Source organism: Macrobrachium rosenbergii, chromosome 1 (assembly GCF_040412425.1).
Source record: "Macrobrachium rosenbergii isolate ZJJX-2024 chromosome 1, ASM4041242v1, whole genome shotgun sequence".
NCBI lineage: Eukaryota > Metazoa > Arthropoda > Malacostraca > Decapoda > Palaemonidae > Macrobrachium > Macrobrachium rosenbergii.
The window spans coordinates 31124218-31138492 of NC_089741.1; the positions used below are offsets into that span (position 1 = coordinate 31124218).

Consider the following 14275-nt stretch of genomic DNA (forward strand, 5'->3'; position numbering starts at 1 on the left):
GTTGTCCTGCTGCCACCCCCCGCGCCTGTCTTGGTCCTCTACAGCAGACTGCAACATCAACTGTGTTGGGCTGCTCGCTTGCCTTCATTGCCTATTTTCATTATTCAGATGTCAGCTATGCAAGAGTGATACCTAACTGAGTAAGTACAATGAAACAGTATTTCAATTTTACTAATATTTTTTACAGTAGATGTTTACAGTTATTACTGATATTATTATATTATGCTACACTGTACAGATACATTATTAGTTATTACAAACTAAACAATACAGATTAATGTCCTGCAGGGGGCCAGTGCCATCAGTGCACCTCACGGGGTGCACTGTAGGCTTACTAAAGGTTCTTTGCAGTGTCCCTTTGGCCCCTAGCTGCAACCCCTTTCATTCCTTTTACTGTACCTCCATTCATATTATCTTTCTTCCATCCTGCTATCCACTCTCTCCTAACAATTATTTCATATCGTAACTGCAAGGTTTTCCTCCTGTTACACCTTTCAAACCTACCTATTCTCAATTTCCTTTCCAGCACTGAATGACCTCATAGGTTCCAGTGCTTGGCCTTTGGCCTAAACTCTGTATTCCATTCCAGATTAATGTTCATTCACTAGGTTAACTTGTTTTATTGCATGTATTGCTCACATACGAATCAAATTCCAGACTTGTTGATTTTGATGTATGGACCCTACGTATATCGAAGACTGCATGTGATGCAGAAGAATGGTGCGAACACTTAGGACAAGTTTCCATTAAAAGGGGTCACTTGCCTCAGTTTCTAAGAGTCTGTGATGACGTACGTAGTTGTTCAGGCCTAAGAGAGAATGATACAGGAGCCAAACATTGTCAAAGTCACCCTGACAGAAGTTACAGACGCTCTCACTCTTTTAGTCATAAGCTTAAGTTGAAGACTTTTTTTTTTTTTCAGAATGTTGAAAGACCTTCTGAAATGCCCAAGAATAAATTAAGATTCATCATTAAAATGTGGTATAAACTGTAATACTGCCACACAAGTGCCTATCCTAAAGCAAGTGAGAGGCTCCATAATTTTTATCAGTTTGCACAGGATATCGCACTACATGTTGCATTGTTTGTTCAAGTCATTTGATACTGTGTTGTCAGCAAATGGTCTCAGGGAATTGTCTTTTAAAACTTCATTAATCCAAGACTTTCCATCAGTTTACTGAAGGAGAGATCTCATCTCTTACTTTAAACGATAATGTTTTCACCTTTATCCTCGTTAGTGTTTTTTAATATACTTTTCTGCTACAGAGCAGGTATTTTGCCTCATGAAAAAGTAGTGTATCCTTTTGGTATGACTTTTGTTAAGAAGTCAGGTCGCATTGATCAGTTAGAAGCAACATTCCAAAAATTATTCATTGCAATATTGTATTTTAGTTGTGGAAGTGACTTAACATCCGTACTAAATTATTCTTTCTATGGTTCAAACTGGGACTGTCAGATGTGCTATGAATTTGACAGTTCTAGTTGAAAGAATTATGTAAAGCAGGTGTAAACATACGCCCGTGTTCTGTTTAAAGTGTTTATGCTTGTAAAATCTCTTATGAACTTCTTATGAATGTAGGTCAGCAATAAGAGTTAAACTCTTCTACCCAATTGGGCAGTTCTGGTGTTTTGTAGGTGGCGATAATGACTGAATGAGCGGAGGCTTGCATTGCATTATCGCTCAACAAGATTTTTATTATTTTTATTATATATTGCTTTAGCACACTTGCATTTTCAAGTCTCTCTTAGTTCTTGCTGCCAAAAGGATTTGCTCTTAAGTGGCAGGTGAAAATGTTAAACTAACTATTGTGAAGAAGGAAGGAATCATTGGAATGGCTAAAAGTGAAATTTGGAAAGTAATGATACTACAGTCAGAGATGATAAAGGCATCATACCTACATTGAGCCCCACAGAGCTTTGCAAATGGTATCCATCATATGAGGGACTTGATCTTTAAAATGTTGAGGTGTCTTTGAGGAATTTTGTATTATGACATTACAGTCTTCCTATCTTGGGATGCCTTAAACTTGCAGTTGTCTGACAAACAGAAGGTACGAAAGTAGGGCAGGGGAGGTATGAAGGGTTAAATCTCCTAAGTACACCCAGGGAAGAAGGCAGATTTTATGCCAGGGTTGATGAAAATAACCAAGGAACATCACTAGATAGTGGAAGGTGTCACAAAGCAGTTTGGCATTATAATTAAGTACAGTAACTTAATCTGGCCACTGCATTAAATTTCTTTACGCTTATGAGGTTAAACAAGTGAACACACAAAGAGAGGAAGCTAAACCATGTGCAAGGGGTTTTAAGTTATAACAGAGCATCCTGCTAGACCTCTAAATGCTAAGTGATGGTAGCTGATTGCTGCAGCTGAGATGGAAAAGGTTAAAAGTGAATCATGTGCTGGTCTCTGAACAAAAGAGATCCCATGAAAAAGGGTATTCAGGATATCTTTTACGAGTTTTGAAAGATGAGACTTGAATTTAGTGATCGTGATGATGACCCCAAAGCTTTTTAGGGGGAATATTGGCTGATTTAGGTCTGAGGCAATCATTTTTCGAAGAGAAGGATCCAAAATTAAGAGAGAAAGTCTACATTTCTAAGTGTGGTCAAAACATCAGAGAGGGATATGATGCTGAAGGATTAGTTGAAAGGATCAAAGCAGACACTATAATGTCAGACACTTGACGAGAAGCCAAAGTTGTCCACAGTGAGCCAAGACTATAAAATCCCTAATAGGCTGACGGACAGAATATGTATTACCTTCAAATAATTCACTGCTTACGACTCCCAAGCGTAGCAGGTGAGATTGCTACTGATCTAGGAAATGGAACTAGACTGCGTGGCAGGTAAACAAAGTCTGTGAGAAGAATGAAAAACAGGAAGTTGGTGAACAGTATCGATTTCGAGCGCTGACAAAAGTATTGGAAAGGAAGGGCTTTGATATCAGGAGGACAAGAGCATGTGCTATGATAGGGGTGAAATGTTGCGGTGTGTATTTAGTGGTTATTTAATGATCTCTTTATGCAGGTACTATATGAATAAGCTTAGGTTTGGGAAAATTGCTACACTATGTGTACATCCACGATTCAGCAGTTGTACTGCATGGCTGTAGCCGAGAATGATTTGAGCCACGCCTAGGATTTAAGGAAAAAATTACACATACTGTACATACGTGTATATATGTATGTATGTATGTATGTATGTATGTATAAATAGCTTGTGTTTTACTCTCGATTGCTTTTACATAGGTGCATACCTTGTTAACAAGGTATGCACCACAGATTTCCTCTTCGTGAAGAACAATAATGGTCAGAAGTGTTCAAAGACTAAAATATGCCGCGCACAGTGTGTCTGTGAATTAATAACCAGATTCTAAAACTGTTAGTCAGCGAGAATTTATTTAACGTAATTCTGAATCACTCGGCTTTGAATTTCAATGCCTTTGGAAGCCGTGCTACATTATACTTAGAAGTTTTCGAGGAATAGCAGCCTACTACCACCGCCGGCCGAAACCGCTCCCCCAATTATCTTATCGTTCTTTAAAAACGACTCCTTTTTTTTCGGGAGACCTCGGTAGAAGCAGTGAGTGCGGGTTTCCTCACTCGGTGAGACGACGCGACGACGCCTTTCTTGTGCGATGGATTATAAAACTCGTCCCTAATATTTTGTTTCTAAAAAGATCCGCGTGAGTATTTTTTGTGTGTTATTTCAATATTTAGTACCGTGGTTTCTTTTTTTAGCATTTCGTGAATTTAACACAACGTTTTTTTTGTAATTTGTTAATCTGGTTGTGAATAGTAACATCTATAGTCTTTTCAACGTAGCTTTTTGTCAGTTGTGTGTATATATATATATATATATATATATATATATATATATATATATATATATATATATATATATATATATATATATATATACATATACACACACACACACATATATATATATAAATATAATATATATACAGTATTTTGAATAGTTTTATTTATTGTTTCTAAACTCAGGATTTCGTGAGCATTTGAATGTAGATTTTCTTTGATTTTAGTTGAATTATCTGCCTGTATTTTCGTTTGGCTTCTGCCTCGTTGCGTATGCATTCTATTCAGTGCTGCGAGCGTCGCTGACCAATATTTTTGCGACTCCAGTTTATTTTCAAAAGCACCGAATTGGTATTTTCTGCTTCGGGGATTCAATTTTCATTTGATTATTATTATTATTATTATTATTATTATTATTATTATTATTATTATTACCACAGGTCTACCCCAAAGCCAAATCAAAAAGTCCTTCAAAAGAAGGCATCGTGCTTACCCCATACAAAAATGGGAATAAAAGCACGTTAAAAGAAAAAGAAGAAGAAGATTATTATTATTATACACGTAGCCTTTAGTAAATAGATTACGACTAAAGTGATAGTGAATAATATTCGGGAGATTTTCCGCTTTACTTTGATACAAAAAGTAGGCCTACCTATTTAAGTGTTTCATTTCTTCCGAGGTTATTCATTGCAAATACGCATTATTTAATTCACATTATTCATCGTCAAATATGGTACGACTACAACGTCGATCTGAGGCATCGTGTATTTTTACATCTTCCGGATTAACTCAGTAGGGGGATAGTGCTGTCAGCGCACCTCATCCGGTGCACTGTAGGCATTGTTTAAGGTTCTTTGCAGCGTCCCTTCGGCCCCTAGCTGCAACCCCTTTAACTCCTCTTTAATTCTCATTGTTCCATGTTACTTTCCACCTCCTCTAACAATTGTGTCGCTGAATGACCTCGTAGGTCCCAGTGCTTGGGATTTGGCCTGAATGTTATGTTCCATTCCATTCCGTATTGTATTCGAAGGACCGTAGACCATTCGGCCATTTTTCCGTATATGTCGATCACCAGTCAGTGCACCTCAGGTGTACTGTGGTTGGCAGCGTCCCTTCGGCCCCTATAGGTGCGTTCAAGTTTTACCCTTATACTTTTCTTGTCTTTTATTAACTGTTTTCTAACTGTCTTAAGCGCTGAATGGCCGAAAGTGCTTCAGTGCTTGGTTTTACCGCCAAATTTCCTTAAGCCAAATGAAATCAGACCATTAATTTCATTTCCATCTCAAATTCCCAAGACCTGAAAGTGTATTTTCATTAAGACTAATATTTCAAATGACCGAATACGCCGAGAAGTTCCCTCGTTTTATCTCATTTTCCACAGTCATTTAATCGTTCGTTTTTGTTCCATACAAGTTTAAAGGCTTTGATTTATTCATTTATTCATATAGATATACTGAGCCTCAGAATACATTTTCAATGTTACGAGACTAGTCGCTCTGAACGCTGAGCGCTTATCAGACGCATCCTGTTTCGATAGGACGCAGTTTAAGAGTTGAAGCGAAAACGTCTCGATTGCAATAAAATTTTCCAAATAATTATGTTACGCAGTGTTTTTCATCTTTGGCCTAACCGTTCATTGTCATATTAATACTGATTGATGGCAGCAATATGGTGATGATGTTAAGTATTGTTGTCAATAATGATGAACACTCGGTCTAGCGGGACGAAGCAGAAGTCTTCCACCGGATGGAATGAGACTAACTGATTTGATTCGATCAACTGGCGTGGCAACTGCTGTAGTTATGGCGCCAGTTGTAAAACAGAAAAAGATAATCTAACATTAGATAAAATAAAGAAATTTAGAATATGTGATTGTGAAATATAGAGCAACACAGAAGGAACTCTTTCAAAATAATCAGAACATGAGATATTATATATATATATATATATATATATATATATATATATATATATATATATATATATACTCGTGTATATATTGTATGTATGTATATATATATGGGTACCCGATATTCTAGCCTCACAGGTGAAACTCAAAATAAAACTAAAGCTCAGCACTACATTCTGTCAATACAACGAACTTTCTGAATCTGAAACATTAATAGTAGTATGCTCAGATAAACAGGAAGCCTCCAACCACTCTTAAATTTCTAATAGCATGAGAGGAACAACTTCAAAATCCGCGGAAAAAAATTTATTGGCCTAATGTCAGAGATCACGCGAAGTACTTCAGGCCTACACTGAATAACTCTTTGACCTGTTACTGGAACACAATGAGTTATGAGGTGTTTAATCTTGGTACAGCAAGGGTTACGCTAATTCCGAGTTTCTTGTTAACTGGCCACACCAACTGAGAAGCCAGTCTAAATATCATTCGGGAATTAGGTGTTGCCCCCAATAGTTGTTCAGGTTACTTGACATTACTAATTTATCGTGGTGTCCATTCAAATGGCGCGTTGGTCAACAGTGACTATATATATATATATATATATATATATATATATATATATATATATATATATATATATATATATATATATATATATATATATATATATATGTGTGTGTGTGTGTGTGTGTGTGTGTGTGTGTATTGAATAGGGCTAGGTCACCCAGAATGACCTTAATATTTTGTGGAGCAAAGTTTTACATCCTGAGGATTTTTTGGAAACTTAGGCTTGCTCTGTCATCTACTTGTCTGCCTAACTTCTTCAACTTCACCTTGCTCCAATTTTCAACAACAGTAATACTCTACTGTAATAGTAATCTTTATAATATTTAAAGGCTTTCCTTTTAAAGGTGATACACACTTGAATATAGTTCTGTCTTTCAATTAAACAATCAGGCAAACAGGATATGTCCACGCAATGCCCTTTGTGTGTGTGACTTTACCCATGCTCTAACGTCATCCGTTTCCGGTGTTGTTGGGATTATCCCACCACTCATGACGATATTGTGAAACACTTGGTTATACTCGTTTTATCATCTTCATTATCATCAAGAATCAATACCAGCTGTGTCTTATTATATTGGCAAATAACAGCTTTGAATATTTTTGGGTGTTTTGTGAGCGAAGAATATCGATCGTGAGTATTTTAAATTGTGATTTGTTTGCTGAACACTTTAGCAATGAATGTCTCGGTATGCTTAGCAGTAGTGGCTGTATATACCATTTATGGGTCTAGCTTTGGTCTAGACGTGTGATTCATTAGCGCTAATTACCGACTATGAATTTCTGGGGACAGTTCATTGCTGCGTTGTTTATTTAAAATAAACACCAGCTACAAATTTCACCTATTATCACTGGCAAAATAGAATAACCATTAATCCCACAGATTGATTGATGATAGAACAAAGCCAGTCGAGAAATAAGAAACGTAAATATGAAACGGAGTGCAGACTGAACGACTCCTTGTAACATTTTTTCCTCCATTGGTCAAGGGATTTAACGCGCATGCGCAAGGTTTGAATATCGATTCGCTCATGATAAAAATTATCCAAGATAAAAGCTCTTTTGGGCATTAATCGTCACAAGTAAACTGACAGCTTTCTTTGTCGGCGATATGTATGTGACGGAATGTCAGATAACTGATTTTGAAATATCTCGATTAGGGCACTCTAGCAGAAAAGACAAAAGGTACGCGATAAGCGCATTCACGGCTGTTTAGACCGTGGGTGTACACATAATCTAATCTTATATACAGCTCTTGGGTGTGTGCGTGTGTGTATAGATCTTGCACGAATATATAGATCGAAAGATGTCTTTAGATTCAGATCTATGACGTACGTATAGATTTAGAAGTATGTAATACAGATGGAATCGAAATGATCATCAGTAATTAGCTGCTATTACTGTATGTATCCGTATGTGCACATTTGCTGTTCATGTGTGTATGTGTGTGTGCACCTTCGAAAGCATAGCATATTTGGTTAGCTAAGTGGATAAAGCGTTGGTTTACTGCTTCACTGGACAGCGATTAAAATCATTAAGGAAGAGATTGTTAATGGAAAATTTGAATGGCCGTTTTTATGAGGTTACGGATACGTTAGATCAAGTTATATAATTTCAGAAACGTCAAACTCGCGTCTTAACTATAAGGGTAACCTGCAGTGGAAAAGGTGATATTTTATCATTACCTCGTGAAAAAGTGGTACATTTCTAAAGAAGATTTTCATCAACGCCATTGTAATTTTATTATTAACTTACTAATCAACTTGTGAAATGTTTTACTTTCCGAAAGATAATTTTCATCAACGCAATTTTAATTTCATCATGAACTTACTGATGCTCTACATTCCGAGCACTAATTATTCCTAGCATAATTCTAACTTTTCTCATTTATCACCATCCAACTTCTAGGTTACTAAACGCTCTAGACGGCCGGTGAAGGGATCGTCGCAGTTGGTTGGCGAGTCCCGAGGTCCACACCAACTCTCTTTTACACACTTCATCAAGATCACCTCAACAATGAGAGCCTTTGCGGCATTGCTGTTCCTGCTCTTTGGTGGATTCGCCATAGCTCAGGATCAGTGTGAATTCCAGATCAATTGCAAAGCTTGCATTCAAGTGCCGGGATGCACTTGGTGCTCAAAATTCAAGGTATGTGTCTTTGTTCTTAAGACTAAGGCAAGTGTTAGGTTGTAAGTCTAAGGCATGTATTTGTTTTTAGGTACCAGGCTGTATGTGGTGTTCAAACTCGAAGCAGAATCTTTGTTTCTAAGTTTAAAGTAATTCTTCGCTACTGAGATGTGTGTCTTTGTTGGTAAGTTTGAGGGTACATTTAGTGCTTCAAGTTTAAAATAAGTCTTTATTTCTACGTACTAAGTTGCATGCGATCCTTTGAGTTTTGGGTAAGTTATTCTTTTCAAGATCCGAACTGTAATGTAGGACGAGTATCCCATGGTAAGTATCTCAATGGATTTCGATTTAGGAGACTTTTTTTTTTTCTCCAAAACTTGAGGTTCTTTTTCAGAATACGCGGCTTCAGATCTGATAACTGGTGATAACAGAACACTGATTTAGTATTTCCAGTATCTTGGAACCAGCTGGATGACCTGGAATATGGAAGAAGAAGAAGAGTGAAACATGATACATTAAAAAAAAAAGTAATTCTCTCAAGACTTTATTGGTCATAACATTTTATTAAGAAAAATGACTGACGTCGAACGATGTTTTCATGTTACCCATAATGCACCTCTGATAGGGGCAGTGATACGAGCTTGGCTATCAGCCTACGGTATCGCAATTGTCGTGTCATTCACTCCTAAGTATTGAATCCTTATCCAGTAATTAATTTAGAATTGACTTTACAGTTATAACTGGCTTGCGCCCTCTACGTAAAATATAATTATACGTCTTCTTCTGTCTTCCACCTCAGGGCATAGGCGTACAAGAACGCACCACGCACTGCCTGAGAATCGGCGACCCGAAGACCTCCCAATGCGAAAGCGGCGCTGTGGAGAACCCGGAGAACAGCCATACCATTGTCAGAGACGAAGATTTGTCCGGTAAGGCTAGGGGATGGGGCTCGCAACCTCATCTCGAAATCAGTCCTTAATGAGTGTGATGTGATGGATATTTTACGTTTGTTGCAACTTACATTCACTAGTGCTATAATATTCTTTTTTTCTCTCTCTCTCCTTTTCCAGAGTCCGCCAGAGACTCGCAGAAAACAGGAACCCGCATTGTCCAGATCAAACCACAGCATGTCAAGATGACGCTTCGCAAAGGTAAGTCAAGCTAGAGCAATTCTCTCTCTCTCTCTCTCTCTCTCTCTCTCTCTCTCTCTCTCTCTCTCTCTCTCTCTCTCTCTGTCTCTCTCAGAACATATCTCAGTCTCCTATTAATCAGTCATCTGGTCCTCCTAACCTCTCTCTCTCTCTCTCTCTCTCTCTCTCTCTCTCTTTAGTTCCTCGCTGGGTGAGCGGGTTCCGTTCTCAGCTACCACTCCGCTGGTCGCGAGTTCGAATCTCCGACCGGCCAGTGAAGAACAAGAGGAATTTGTTTCTGGTGATAGAAATTCATTTCTCGCTATAATGTGGTTCGGATTCCACGATAAGCTGTAGGTCCCGTTGCTAGGTAACCAATTGGTTCTTAGCCACGTAAAAATAAATCTAATCCTTCGGGCCAGCCCTAGGAGAGATGTTAATCAGCTCAGTGGTCTGGTTAAACTAAGATATACTTAACTCTCTCTCTCTCTCTCAGAACATATCTCAGTCTCCTATTAATCAGTCATCTGGTCCTCCTAACCTCTCTCTCTCTCTCTCTCTCTCTCTCTCTCTCTCTCTCTGGATATATTTCAGTCTTCTGTTAATCAGTTACCTCGTTCCTCCTTCTCTCTCCCGCAACGCAGGGGTCTCGGAGAGCCTCAGCCTGACGTACAGACAAGCCTACGGGTACCCCATCGACCTCTACTACCTGATGGACCTCTCGCACTCCATGTTGGACGACAAAGAGCAGTTAGCCAGCCTCGGAGGGCAGCTCACAGCCACCCTGCAGGAACTCACCGACTTCTACACCATCGGCTTCGGCTCCTTCGTGGACAAAGTCCTGATGCCCTTCGTGGATACGCATCCTAATAAGTACGTTTGGGAGAGAGAGAGAGAGAGAGAGAGTGCAAATTGGGTTCAGTCCAGGTAGATAGCCTAGTGGGGTTATTGGTGGCAATCACTCCGTAGGTCCCTAGTTCAAGCCCCACTTATGCCCTTCGTTGATACACATCGTAATAAGTATGTTGAGAGAGAGAGAGAGAGAGAGAGAGAGAGAGAGAGAGAGAGAGAGAGAGAGAGAGAGAGAGAGAGAGAGAGAGAGCAAATTGGGCTCAGGCTAAACAGATAGCCTAGTGGGATCTGGGGTGACCCTCACTCCGTAGGTCCCGAGTACAAGTCCTGTTTATGACTATAGATTTCACTGGCAACATGTCCTTACACAAGACAATAGCTTTCTTTTAACAGAGAGAGAGGGAGAGAGAGAGAGAGAGATAACATTCGCGTAGTAAAGGAGAAATGAAGTGTTACATTTGCTGTGGAATGAATCAGTCAGATTCTCATTGCACTTACTGTACTATTCAGAAAACTGACCGAATTTCCTCTTTTTTTTCCCCCGTGTATTACTCCGTCAGGATCGACAGTCCCTGCTCTGGGTGTGCAAAGGCCTACTCATTTCGGAACGACCTGCCCCTGGGCACAGATGGATCCCTCTTTGCCGTGAGTAGTAGGCCTATATTAGCTAGCTGTATTGTTTATTTAGTATCAGTCATTTGTCTTTTTAACTCCTTACGTCCATTCTGAAGATTCTGCTTCCTTTTCCTTCTGCAGAAGAAAGTGAGGGAAGCCAAGATCTCTGGGAACCTTGACTCTCCTGAAGGAGGCTTCGACGCTCTGATGCAGGCCATCGTGTGCAAGGAGCAGATCAGGTGGAGGGACCAGGCCAGGAGACTCATCGTCTTTTCCACCGACGCCCAGTTCCATCAGGCAGGAGATGGCAAGGTAAGGAAGGTCTCTCTCTCTCTCTCTCTCTCTCTCTCTCTCTCTCTCTCTCTCTCTCTCTCTCTCTCTCTCTCTCATGCCTTTTGTGACTTTTTTTTTATCAAGCTTTTATGGTTGTCACATTATACTTTTGTTTGGTACTCATTGCAGAACAATGCTGTTTTTACTTTTATTCGAACCTAAACAAAGATATTTGTTTAGATATTCCGTTCAAAACAAAACTATTTCTCCTTTTATTCAGCTCTAAACTAGGACAGTTCATTTAATTCAATTCAAGACAAAAATACAATCGTCATTTGTGTTATGTTACCATTTCAGTGGGGAAATATTTCATGATATCAGTCTGAAAAAAACATTTTTTTCTTATATCCGTTCTCTCTCTCTCTCTCTCAATAGCTGGCTGGTGTGGTCGTCCCCAACGACGAGAAATGCCATTTGAACGACAAGAATATGTACGACGCTTACGACGAGTTCGACTACCCATCCGTCGGCCAGGTAAGTACGATTCTTTCATTTCACATCCCGGCCTTTCTTTTTTTAACATCCGTTCCTTTTCTTTTTGCAACGCTTTTGTTTTTATTATCTATTCGTTTTCCTTTTGCAACACTGGAGAGAATATTCACAGCGAATAGGTAATAAATTTACCGCTGAAGTTTTGTACTGTTAATCATTTTTATTTTCTCGGATGGGTATACGACTCAGGATAATATTCTTGACTCGTATAGCAAGACTTAGATCTTGGACTTTTTTTTTTTATAACTTTAAGCCCGTTTTTATTTAGCCTGTCTTCTGTTCTGGCGGTTCACCTGTTATTTAAGCTTGTATGTGTCATTTTTGCGGATTGTTTCGTCATTTTGATGCTTGTATTAAACGTAAGTAATAATATCATCTTCATCAATAACCTTCACTCATCACAAGCTTCTCCTTACATCCAAGTAGGCCTGGGCCTTCCAAATCTGGCGTCCACCGGAGCCCAGTTGACACTATCACGTAGCCTGCTATTCTCCTATATATATATATATATATTAAGCTATAAATGCCCTTCCATATCCAGTTAAGCTACAAATGCCTTCCATATCCAGTTCGCTCTACCTCGGAAATAATATATTTTCATATATGTTACCCGAAGGGGAATTTTTTAGTTGATAATAAGTTCGTCACCTCGTGGTCTCGAACTACGAAAGACAAGAACTCAAGACTACAGTGATGCCTTAAACCACCCAGCCATCAAGGACATTGGTTGCTTAATGCTTGTATATGAATCACAGTGATGTGATAAAATTAATTCACATATATATATATATATATATATATATATATATATATATATATATATATATATATATATTTGCATAAAATTATTTTGTTGTTAATTACCCCACCACAGTGTTTTCACTTTCAACTTGTGTTGTCGTGATTTTTTAACTGTCCGTATTTGTATTAAAGCTGAGAGGAAAGATGGTGTGAATTCACAGAAATTGTTTAAGCGTGTCTGAAGAATCCTCTTCGAAAAATTTAGATCTTTAGAGCGAGTATTCACGGAGGAACATTCTCACTTTACAACTAACTACTCCATGTTGAGGCGTTGTGAATGAAAATTGTCCATTTGTGTCTGTTCCTTTCAGCTGATGCTGATCTGATTATCAGAAGACAGTTTAATACTCACTGAGGTTTGTGTTTGCTCAACGTATCAAGCCAAGAATGCCATTAGATAAACTACCATCGTGAAGTTTGTGTTCACACTTAGTATATCAAGACAAAATGCCATCAGATAAACTGTACCGTACCGTTATGAAGTTTGTGTTTGTAATCTTAATCTAAACTGAAGACAAATCTATCAAGACAAGATGTTATCAGATAAACTGTACCGTTATGAAGCTTGTGTTTGTACTTAATCTATCAAGACAAGAATGTTATCAGATAAACTGTACCGTTATGAAGCTTGTGTTTGTACTTAATCTATCAAGACAAGAATGTTATCAGATAAACTGTACCGTTATGAAGTTTGTGTTTGTGCTTATTTTATTAAGACAAAAATGCCTTCAGATAAACTGTACCGTTATGAAGTTTGTGTTTGTACTTAATCTATGAAGACAAGAATGTTATCAGATAAACTGTACCATAATCGACAGACATTTCGTTTTTATCAAACAGAAAGTTACTGAACATAATCATCGATGAGTCTATCGCCTCAGTCTTCAGTTCCTCATTGGACGGGTGGGTATCGTTCTCAGCTAGCACTCTGCTGGGCACGCGTTCGATTCTCCGACCGGCCAATGAAGAATTAGCGGAATTTATTTCGGGTGATAGAAATTCATTTCTCGTCATAATGTGGTTCGGATTCCACAATAAGCTGTAGGTCCCGTTGCTAGGTAACCAATTGGTTCTTAGCTGCGTAAGATAAATCTAATCCTTCGGGCCAGCCCTAGGAGAGCTGTTAATCAGCTCAGTGGTCTGGTTAAACTAAGGTATAATTAACTGATGAACATCGTTTTCTTGTTCAAGAGGAAAGTCATTTTTCATTCAGACATAAACTTGCGTTTAGACGTAACCTATTAGAAACTAAACTTAAGAACGTCATTTGATATTGGTTACCTAGCAACGGGACCTACAGCTTATTGTGGAATCCGAACCACATCATAACGAGAAATGAATTTCTATCACCAGAAATAAATTCCTCTAATTCTTCATAAGGGGAGAACTTCATTTGATATTTGTGTATAGTGAGTCATCACTGCCTCCCATCATCTCTTGCAGATCAACAAAGTGACGAAGGAGAGTGACATCTACGTCATCTTCGCCGTGTCGAGCTCGTTCGACCTCTACAGGGAACTGACGAAGGTCATCGAGAACTCGTCCTGGGGCAAACTGACGTCGAATTCCAACAACGTCGTCGAGCTGGTCCGCGACCAGTACAATGTAATTAACCCTATGCTGAGATG

General features: G+C 38.7%; 1 protein-coding gene across 4 annotated transcripts in view; it reads left to right on the top strand.

Annotated features, from left to right (window-relative positions):
• The window catches only part of LOC136845730 (integrin beta-PS-like), a 24403-nt gene continuing 10128 nt past the window's right edge, over nt 1-14275 (top strand). For 2 of the 4 annotated variants that reach the window (XM_067116164.1, XM_067115985.1), the window contains exons 1-9: nt 3557-3688; nt 8206-8445; nt 9224-9353; nt 9495-9575; nt 10199-10427; nt 10967-11051; nt 11163-11333; nt 11730-11828; nt 14091-14252. In XM_067116164.1, the coding sequence (XP_066972265.1) occupies nt 8314-8445; nt 9224-9353; nt 9495-9575; nt 10199-10427; nt 10967-11051; nt 11163-11333; nt 11730-11828; nt 14091-14252 (1089 nt within the window). In that variant the 5' untranslated portion in view covers nt 3557-3688; nt 8206-8313. Of the gene's footprint in view, nt 141-3556; nt 3689-6794; nt 6932-8205; nt 8446-9223; nt 9354-9494; nt 9576-10198; nt 10428-10966; nt 11052-11162; nt 11334-11729; nt 11829-14090; nt 14253-14275 lie in introns of those variants that run through there. The other 2 variants (XM_067116071.1, XM_067116251.1) reach the window with 2 other exon arrangements.